We start from the raw sequence: 11,017 nt of genomic DNA on the forward strand, positions 1-11,017 counted from the left end.
AAACCCTGAACCCCACGTCGTAAAGAAAAAACTAGCGCAAAATTCGGACGATCGTGCTACAAATTCGAAAAAGGTGTCCTGGCGTACGCAAGCTGCTTCGTATTTTCATTTATTCATTGCGTTGATGAGAAAAATAATAATATTTTTCGATATTTTTCATATTCGCGTAATCAATAATATTCACAACGAAATCTGGTAGAAGCGGATTTTAGTTTGATTTCTGGACACTTGGCGCTGCGTACGCTATCGCTCGATGCCTTAAAATCTATTTTAATCGGCTAATCATCACGTTCCATTGAAATAAAAATAAAACGACTTCCACTCTCAACATGCTTTTTTATTCAAAGAGAATGAAAGTTGGAATTATTTCAGCGTTCGGAATTGTCAATGACTGTTGGACAATAAAAAGTTCGACAATATTAGAGTCTCTGCATCATTTCGTGTTTTTATTGAAACTGCTTGCCGTTCCATCACTCGTTCGAGAATGAGCAAATTGAATTTAGTCCAATACTCACTGGAAAACGTAAATGTACGTAACTGTTAGCATAATTGAAGGATAAAAAAAACTTGGGAGATAAATGTCTGTTAAGAAATTTACAATTGTAACCAGACCTTGAAAAAGCGAGAAAAAACGCTAATCCCTGGTGATAAACAGCAAATACAAACTAAAAGTAATGGGTCGATAAAATAATTGGGTCTTTTAAAACTTGTCCGCACTTCATCGATGTCGTTCCTTAATAAAAGGGAGGAAAAAAAATGATTTTGGTTTATTCAATAACCGAATTTTCGACGTATTGATGTTTTGAGATTTCCCTTTGTTATTTGGCTTCCCTCAATACTTTTTTTAACTGCGTCAAAAGAAAACTTCTATATTGAGCTCATTTGCTTGGTATTTTTGCTGGCTCTGTACATCAGACTTCGGAAAAATTCAAGCTGATATTCTTTTGATGAGAAATGTCGAGTTCACCAGTTTCCACAACATATGTAGAAAACATGTTATCCACGGGGGGAGCTTTGGCGGGTGAATTCTCGCCTGATTTAGGCTCCGTGGGAGGAAATTCTACTGGGTCAACGATTAGATCATTTTCGGGAGTACCATTTTTGTCTAAATCGAGATATTCCGTAAGAGAACTGGTGTCTTTTTCATGGAGCACAGTGACTTCAACGTTGTTACCCGAATACTTGAATTTCAGCATTCCATCGGTACTGATTCGTTCAGTCTCAGAGTTCTCCATCAACGATCTGAGGCTTTTTACAGATTCATTGATTTCCTGAAGATGTGCTTTCACGAAGCGATCTGCTCTGATCGGGAATTGATCGAGGGATGGAATTTCCGCGAATAAACGAGGCTCCCAATCTTTGAAGTATTCGTCAAGTTCCCAAGTTGTTGTTCGTTGAGTCAGTCGAGCGAAGGAGGTCCACAGAGGAAAATCGAGTGCTAATGCGATCAATTGGTCTGCGAATTGAGGCACATAAAAAGCATTTACCTGAGAGCCTTGTTTTTTCAATAACTTTGCTTCTTTGACAATTTCATCGATCCACATGGTAACAGGCGTCAGTTCACTCTCATGGATGAGATAATTTTCCAAAACAGGTTGCTCCTTTTCGCGATCATTTTGTCTGTTGTAAGGGGCTATTTCAATGTGGTGTTTGTGAGAAGCGATAACGGCATCCAATCGCTTGCGTATCACTTTTGGCGTCAATTTATTAGCTTCCAGTAAGTCGTCTTCGTACATGCTCACGGCTGTGACGATAATGAAAAACAGTAGCTCTGAAAACTCGATGAACGATTGAGCACGGATCAGCAGATCGACACATTGAACGTAAAATCTACGAATGCATGGATGATAAACGTTCTCGAAACATCTCCACTGACTGACGACATGCAGAAGGTCCTTTGTATCCACCCGGATGCGTGTTCTCGGCGGGCTCATTCGCCATTCGTCATCCGACGATTCGTTGCTGGAAACGGATGCCAATTCAGAGCTTATGTATTGTTCCAGAGAAAAGCCATTGAACGCCTTACACATGGCAGCTAAAAAAACGCGACAATAATTCGAAACGGCTTCTTTTGGTCTAATCGCACCTTTGGCCATCCATGCCTCGAGCCAGTTCCAGATTGACAGATAATCTCTAGTCTCCGATGTCATTTGGTAAGCCGGAAAAATTCGTCCTTTGTAGTTGAAAAGCATCGATATTAAATAAATATCGCCTGACTTCAAATTATGGGCTCGATTGATTCTCTTCACAAATCCTTTTCTCACGTCGATCTTAATCGAACTCGATTCTTGTTGACAATATTGATTATAGGCTTGGATTTGTTCAGGCGGCGTGTAATATGTGTAGTGAGAAGGTACCAATCCAATGCCTCGGATTGACTCATCGTGACGGTACATTTCCATCAGACGTTTGAGAATCCTCACTTCTTCAGTTTCAATATCAATCCCGTGTTTTTCGCCTGGTCTTCTTTTTCGATCGTTCGTTCCCTCGTCGTCGTCGAGGACTCGTTTTTTTATGGCCCTTACTGGACGACGCACATTTTCATGTTCGTCGAGAGAGGTGTCCCAAGTTTTGATGTTAATTTCGAGGGCTTCACCGGCCCAGGGCTCGTCTTCGACATACCCCATGAATCGATTTGAACATTTTTGACTTTTACATTCAGCGTATATGTGCATGTAATGCAGGCTGTTCTGGGAATTGTACACTTTTACGTGTTTCAGCATGTAAACACAAGGAAAGTGGAAGGCCTCAAAAAAAGCATCGAAAATAGCATCCGTCCACTCAGTTGGAACCCTAAGTTCATACTTATCCAACTTTAGGCTGAACTCGAACAAATTTTTCGGCTTTACTTCATTCCATATTTCACCATCCAAACTGAGAAAGTACCAGGACATCAGAGACTCGGAAGGAGCAGTTACTCGATTTTCTGTAGGATCTTCCTCGACTTCCTCCTCTGACGAATAAGTCCTTACATGAGGGGTGTTTCTTGTCTTAACAGGTACCGGGACGGTTATCCCTTGTCTTAGTCGTGCACTCGATAAAATTCCTTTCTTATTTTCACGGACCGATGTGTACACACTGTGAGGTAGCCACCTTTTGTCCAAATCTTTACTCATTTGGCGCCACACAGGTGACCCACTTGGCGGCATTTCATTAGTTTTAAAATGTTCAATATATTTCTCCACTACTCGAATCGCTTCTTCTGTTGAAACCCGAGCTGGTCGACCCATTTTTATCTGCAGAAAATATAAATTGAAATAATTGTTACTCGATTATTACTTCAAAACACTCAACACGCTTGTATCTTTTTTAAGTATAACGACACCGACATGACACCACCGATTCATGCATTAAATTTTCATTAAACTTTTTTAGTTATTTGTCATGGAACATTGGCTTCTAGTTCTATTGAAATATTTTCAAACATTGACAAATTGTTTGTTTGTCAATAATATGAAAGTTTGAAATTTATGAATTTATCCAATTCTGCTTGATTGCGTGTGTAACAAAAAGCTTATGAAGAGATCTGTTTTATTGTAAAATTCCTGGGATTTTTCGAGCTATAAATTATGTAGACAACGATGTGAAAAAAATACAGGCTTGAGCTGCTTTTTCTCAAGTTTCAGGGAAAGGAATACATCAATAAAATTTTTATTGAATTTTGGAATTGAACAATTGGCTAACAAAAAAAACAGCAAACGTTTGCATTTGTAATAATGTACCGAATGTAAAAAATATTTTGTAAATTTTCAGAGGAAGCAACATGTAGGTTGATTGCTCTTGAATGCCATTCAATGAATTTGTTCACGGACATTACTGTGAAATGGTATTGAAAATGTGTGGGACATTTCTGAAATTATTATCTCAAAACTTCCCATTTATACTTTTTTTGCAAGCCTGGTTAAAATTGTTGCAATGGTAAATTAATCATGAGTTTTTTTTTCGATTGATACACATTGTAAAGTAAAAAATTTCACTCACTTTGTTCATATCAGTTCAGGTAAAAGTTTGCTGCACTGTCATTGACATTTATCTGTAATTGGTAAACAGTTTAAAATGGAGATCCAAATAATTGGAAGTTTCTATGTTCGTGACAAAATTGAGTCAGTAAAGATTGACTAGAATGCTCGTGTTGTGTCATTCACATTCCCAAATTTCTCAATAAGTGTTTTTGCAACGATGAACATGGTTCTTACGATTATAAAATATTTCAGAATTTTTTTTTTCAACAACTTATGGATCTAATTGAATTTGACATGATTCATTGAATATAAATTATTGTGGATACCTTTTATAAAATTTGATCAACTATTGACTAAACTTTTCAAGTCAATAACAAATTGTTAGGTTATGTTTTATTGACATCGACGCCATAGAGGTTATCCACTGCAAAAATGATAATTTCTATGCAACAATGAATAATTTACCTTTTTGATAATCGATGATAGTCGATGTTTTAATTTAGAAATGACACATTTTACTTTTATCAATTACAAAAAAAAATACGAAAAAGTATTGTGTCCTGCGTTTTTATAAAGAGACTTTCGGCAGAGTTTCGGGACAAGTATATGTACATTTATTATTATACAGAGAATAATCCCGGATCCCGGAATGACACAATTCACACAATCAAGCCCAGTTTTTTTTGTTTTGTGCGGAACCTTTCTCGTCGTTGTTTGTCTTACGTTGCTCATGTGTTCATGGTTCAAGGTTCAAGCAGTTCGTTCAGCTCTAGCAAAGTAGTAGACGGTTACGGTTATCATTGCCTTTGTCATTGCTGCGCGGGAAAACAGTATAAACGCAAGCAGTGGTTTTCTGAGAGTTGAAGAGTTTCTTAGTTTCTTAGTGTTGAAATGTCGAAGCCGCCTCAAAATGATCCCGTCTGACATCCAGATTCCAGTATCGGCCCTATCGGCCAATGGGATTTTTCGAATAGATTTGTACATTACGCTCGTTTTCTCTAACCTTAAAGTGATCTATCAGTTGTTCAGTCAGTAAAAATCCTGCGGCACAGTTTATTCCGGGCAGCTTATTATTTGAAAGAAATTACGAGTTACACGCTATTCTCATTTATTATCAAAGAACAAGGTGTAACTCGTATTTTTCTCAAAAAATCAAGGGTGTCCGAGTAAACCGTGCAACCACTTTGCAACTATCTCTCTCGCACTCAAGCAACCGATAGATAACCTTAATCCTAATTTGAACTCCGTTCTTCCAATTTCGAAACTGTATGAAAAAAATTGAATCGAGTTTAAACCGCTGTGGAGAAAATGACGGAAAAAACGTTTGGTGACGGAGTTTAAAAAAAATTCTTTTATAAACAAATGATTGAATGTCGAAGCGCAATCGGGAAACCAATAGAAAATTTCTAACCATTTTTCGATCATGTGTTCTGCAGTGATTTTGAATCATGATGAAGAAGAACATGATCCATTGAAAACTATTTTATTCATGTTATAACTAAATGTACAAAATATTTATGCGTTACTTACAAAGAACTTTGTAATTTACATATGTCAGTGTAGAATGTTTATAAGTTTTTGTGACTTATAAAAGTCTCGTACTTGGTACCAATCGATGAAAAAATTTTGGAAATAACACTGTATCAAGTTTAATTTTTGTCGTGCCTCTATCAGAATTAACGATGTAAGATGAAAAATGAGTTACAATAATCGGCAACGCAGGAAACTGTTAGGTAATTGAAAAATAAAGTGGAAATCGCCAATGATGGAGTTTCATAAAAAATTCATCAAATTTGTTAATCCGTAACGAATGCTTCAAGGTTTGAAATATTAAAATGAAGCAAAATAAAACAATTTGAAATTCTTAAAAATGAATTTCCCACATTAATAAATAAAGTCAAGCAATTTTCCCCTTTCAACGTCCAACCAGTTGCTTGGAAAAGTTGGATTTAAAACTGTTGCCTTGGTAAAAAAATTGGAAAAAAGGATGAAAAAACCAAATTTATCATTTCGGCATTCAAGTCGATTTCCTTCTTTTCTTCTTTTCAACAGATTTTTTGACGTGATGTTAATTTTCGAGTACAGTATTTTCTGTCGCAATGAAATTTCCTGTTCGAGGAGCACCCCCGAAACTTAAATTTAGAAGAAAAAACGATGTGTTTTCTCTACTCCCAGATTGTGCCGGTTTTAAGACGTTAAAGTTCTGAGAAATCTAAGCTGATATTCCTTCGACGACAAACTCCAAGCTCATCAGTTTCGACAAGACTCGCCGAAAGAACGTTGTCGTTGACTTGAGCTTTGTTGCGCAAATTTGAATTAGGTTTGATTTGAGAATCATTCGATTGTTCCACGAGGGCGATCGCGTCGTTGGCCGAGGTGCTCGTATTATTTTTATCCTCTTCGAGATACTCCATGAATGAAACTTCCTCCTTGTTCGGGAGCCTCGTGACGTGAACGCTGTTGCCGGAGTACGTGATGCTCACATCCCCATGCGTGCTCACTCTTTGAACGCTGGAATTTTCCACGAGTGATTCAAAAAATGTCAAAGAGTTGTCGATTTCTTTAATGTGGGCTGTTACGAAGTGATCCGCGCGGACGGGAAATTTCGAGTTGGACGAAATTCTCTCGAGAATCCGAGGCTCCCAATCGCGGTGATAATCCTCTACGAATTTCATACTAATTTGCTCACTGGGAGCTGTGAAATTGGTCCAAAGAGGAAAATAGAAGGCCAATGAGAGCAAATTGTTTGCAAATTCTGGCAAGTAATAGGCGTTCAACTCGGAGCCTGGATTCACCAGTGATTTGGCTTCTTGAGCGACTGCCTCGATCCACTCGGTGACAGGTTCGAGTTGATAGGTATTGACAAAGTTGCTTTTCAAACCGAGTTCTTCGTCTGTAAAATGATTTTCTTCAGCATAATCGGGTACTTGGATGACTTTTTCGTTGCTAGCGATAATGGCTTCTAAATTTTTTCTCACTGATCGTGACGTCGTGTTTTTCGATTCGAGAACAGCATCGTCGCGAGCACTAAATGCGACGGTTACGACGAGGAAGAGTAGTTCAGAGAACTCGTTGAAGTTTTGAGCGTGGAGCATCAAGTCGAAGCAACGAATGTAGAATTCTCGTATGCAGGGATGATTGACCTTTTCGAAGCATTTCCACTGGCTGACGCGGCTCATCAGGTCCGTCAAGTCCACCCGGATGTAGGTTTCCGGAGGATTTTGTCGCCTTTTGTACTCTGACAATTCGGTGCTAGAAAGCACGGTGAATTGGTTGGCCACGTACTGCTCCAGTGAAAAATTATTGAAGGCCCAACACATCGCAGACAAAAGGATAGGGGAGTAGTTCGAAACGGCCTCCTTGGGCTTGTGAGCGCCCATGTGAATCCACGAGGCGAGCCAGTACCCGAGAACCGGAAAATTCAGCGATTCTGATATCGTTTGACAAGCCAGAAAAGGATTTCCACTGAAATTGTATACGAGCGACAGGAGAAACATTTCGCTCGGTCGACTGTCGAATTTCCGGGAGATTTTTCTTATGAGGCCTTTTCTTATATCGATCTTCACCAAGGGCCATTCTTCTCTTTTACAATATTCATTGAACGCGTGCGTTTGTCGGGATGCTGTGTAAGACACGTTGAAAGGTAAAATTCCGATGGATTGTATGGAATGGTGGTACTCCGGCATCGCGTTAATATTTTCAAAACTATCGATCAAGTCTCCAGAGAGTGAGTCGCTCTCTTCAATTTCTTTGTTTTCCTTTTTTATTATATTTCCATTGTTAAACTGGCTGTTTTCTGCTTTGACGTTTACTTTTTTGGCTGTTCTCTTTTTCCTATTGCTCGATGTCCCGGTCGAGCATTCCTCATCGGTTTGTCGTTTTATGCCTCGGGCTGGACGATAAACAGCTTCGTGTTCGTGGCTGGTCGTGTCCCAAGTTTTGATCTTGATGTCCAGAGGCTCACCGTACCAGGGCTCTTTTTCAACGAATCCCAAAAAACGATTTGAACATTCTTGACTTCTACACTCGGCGTATATTTCGATGTAATGCAAACAGTCTCGTACTGTATAGACGTTTGCTCGTTTCAATATGTATGCACAGGGGAAATGAAACTCGTCGTGAAAGGCGTCGAAAATAGCTTCCGTCCACTCCGTCGGAGTTGAGATTTCATATTTATCCTCTTTTTCACCATACTTGAAGGTTATTCTTGGCTTCACTCTCTCCCACAAGTCCCCGTCCAAGGTCAAATAGTACCAAGTTTTCAACGACTTCAAATGGGCTTTCACTTCAGTTTCAATGTCAATTTTTCTTTTTATTTTCGCCACCGATGTCGTAGTTGGGCTCGAGTGAGATAAATCCTCTTCTTCCTCGTCATATGGCATTACTATCCCTTGATTCTTGCGCGCAATCGTCAAAATGTTTCGCCTATTCTCACGCACCGCTACGTACACACAATGAGGAGTCCATTTTCCATTCAAATCTTTACTCATTTCTACCCATACATCTGATGTGAATTTTGGTAGATCGTCCGTCCTGAAGTGCTCAATAAACTTCTCGATCGTCCGAATCGCATCTTCTTTATCTACCAGCGCTTTTCGAGGCATTTTTCCCAACTGTAACAATAAAATATGAATGTAATATTATTCTAAAGTGATAAATGTTATTCGAGCTTGTAATTGCAGTTCTTTTTTTCTTATGACTTATGAAATCTTACATGAGCTATCGATAATTTCGACACTCCTTCGGTGATAGGTCAGTAAATAGGTCGAAAAAACGACAAAAGTGAAATACGTCAATGAATGAAAGAAAATTTCGACTTACGTGTTTGTTGCAGGTCTGGTTAAAACTGCTCCGAGTGGTGAATCAAACAAGACAAGTGAGATACTTGAGAAACGGTCTTTCTGAAAATGAAAATTAAAGTTGTATAATTTTTCCATCAGAAGATTAATTCATGATTGCTTTTTCATTTCGACGAAGGTCAAGAAATTTACATGGGATTCAACTCATGTTATGTTTTTGAAAATTCCTTTTGCTATTCATTTTCGTGATCATGTTTCATTAAAAATTCTGAAAAATAATGTACGGAATGAAGAGTTTTGGATATTGGCCTCGATCGTTGTAATTTTTCATTCTTTGGGAGATTTTTTTGATTGTCGAATTTATTACAAATTGAGTCGGTTCTCAAAAATAAATGAAGATAAAACATGTGAAGATTAAAATAACGATCGAAAAGAATGAAAATTCATTTGGTAGGAATTCCATAGTGCTGCGTCAAGGATAATAAAATCGAGTTAATTCAATGGCCTTTCAATGAATTTAAAGTACAAGTTGTTTATGGACGGAATGTGAAATTAAAAAAAAATTTCTCAGGATTAAGTGTGGTCAGTTATAAAGTTCACTAAAATCTTAAGACTAAATTCAATTTTAAATTCTGAGTCACAGGAAGTGCAGTAGTGTCAGAATGTCAATCATTTTTATCGCGATCAATAACGTCATTATAATTCACGATTTGATTACGATTTTTCTACTTGATTTTGATTGTATTTCCACTAAAATTCTATTGCCAAGAATCTCGAGAAGGTTTTTACAAGAAAATACACACATACAACGTTTAACGTCGTCCCGGGAATAATTAATTGTAAATTTGATTGATTGGAGAATGAGATTAGGAATGAAAAAAAATGTTGGACCGAAGTATTAAGTGGAAGAAACGAGATCGAAAATCCAGATTGGCCTCATGTTCCGTTGCGATGGTTGTTACTTGTTCTATTTTTGCCTACTGTTTGTAAGTTTACAGCATATAAATTTTTTGTTTTTCTCTACAGAGAATAAGCATTGATCTGATGACAGAACCGTGTCCTGATTCGTTGTTTCAAGTATTCTGGGGCACCAGTCGAGTCAAAAAGTCTGGGAAAAGTGGAAGCTTCGAAAAGTAATTTATTAAAGTATGGCATCGAGGATCAAACTAGAGGAAGAAATCAATCGATCTCATCGCATGAGCCAAAAATCGAAGGAGTTATTGGAGCAAAATCACTGATGGATAACCGCACAAACATTTCTTCAACCACTCAGCTTAGTTCACGTCCTAAGAGAAAATTTGGAAAATTTAATACTGGAACTCGAGCTCATCAACTCAGTATTCGGACCAATAATGAAAAATTGCGAATGAAACTGAGCGTTTTGAAAAAAAATCGATTTCGCAGATTCTGCAACGACTCCGCTATTAATTGTTCTCCTCCGTTTGCCACTTATAACGAACAATCTCTCAGCTCCGAACACAGACAGAAACGAACATACACCACTTTGGAATTACAAACAATCTTCAATGCAACTTGTCTTCCATGCATCACTCAGTTTCCTTGGCAAGTTATCGAGTGGCCAACATCATGGGTATCGACGTTGCCATCATTTACATCGTGGGCAAATTTTCTGTGGTCAAATGTGTACGGCTGAATATTTCAAGAAGGAATTCTCATTTTCGAAATTTTTCAATATACTAAATTTGTGCCTTCTGTCGAGTATATTATGTCGAATATATTTGAGATGAGATCATCCAACCAAATGAATTTTTGATGGATGAAACATTTCTGGATCTAACTATCATCCGGTTGGATGGAAAATGATTTGGTAAAATCTACCAGGTAATGAAAATCGATCAAAGACTGTCTACAGGCCTAACTCGTTGCACATTTATTTTTTAATGTCAAACACAATTCTTATTATTATTATTATTTTTTTTTCATTAAAACTCTTAAAAATAAAGAACATTCGAAATTTTCTTTTTATTAGTTCAGTTTTTTTATAAGTTCACCAGAATCACCGTGACTTTTTTCTATACGAAACAAGAGCTCCAACGATTGAGACTTTTTTTCAACATTCTCATGAAAAATAAACCATCAGAATTTATTAAAACCATAAAGATATTTATTACATATTTTAACAGATTCGTTTTGATCAGTGCTGTTGTTTATGATGAAAAAGTAGCCAAACTTTTCCATGTAAATGGATTCATATTTATAGACGAATCAACCAAATTGCTGGAGTCAAATGATTTC

The 11,017-nt window shown here is 37.6% G+C and overlaps 1 protein-coding gene and 1 long non-coding RNA gene across 4 annotated transcripts; one reads left to right on the plus strand and one right to left on the minus strand.

Moving 5' to 3' along the window:
- The first annotated feature begins 145 nt into the window (after positions 1–145).
- On the plus strand, positions 146–10,741 carry LOC122417725 (uncharacterized). 3 transcript variants are annotated; one of them, XR_006262341.1, is made up of 3 exons: positions 146–529; positions 8,797–9,747; positions 9,840–10,741. It is a non-coding gene; the product is annotated as an uncharacterized lncRNA (long non-coding RNA). The 3 variants fall into 3 exon arrangements; XR_006262343.1 differs by lacking the exon at positions 146–529 and adding an exon at positions 4,814–4,940; XR_006262342.1 differs by lacking the exon at positions 146–529 and adding an exon at positions 8,573–8,714.
- Positions 420–4,720, minus strand: LOC122417710 (uncharacterized). Its single transcript, XM_043431499.1, has 3 exons — positions 4,428–4,720; positions 3,982–4,033; positions 420–3,236 (listed from the first exon to the last, which is right to left on the minus strand). The coding sequence occupies exons 2-3, from the start codon at positions 3,988–3,990 to the stop codon at positions 912–914; spliced, it is 2,334 nt and encodes a 777-aa protein (XP_043287434.1). The 5' UTR covers positions 3,991–4,033; positions 4,428–4,720; the 3' UTR covers positions 420–911.
- Positions 10,742–11,017: the final 276 nt, after the last annotated feature.

Source organism: Venturia canescens, chromosome 11, assembly GCF_019457755.1.
Source record: "Venturia canescens isolate UGA chromosome 11, ASM1945775v1, whole genome shotgun sequence".
Classification (NCBI taxonomy): domain Eukaryota; kingdom Metazoa; phylum Arthropoda; class Insecta; order Hymenoptera; family Ichneumonidae; genus Venturia; species Venturia canescens.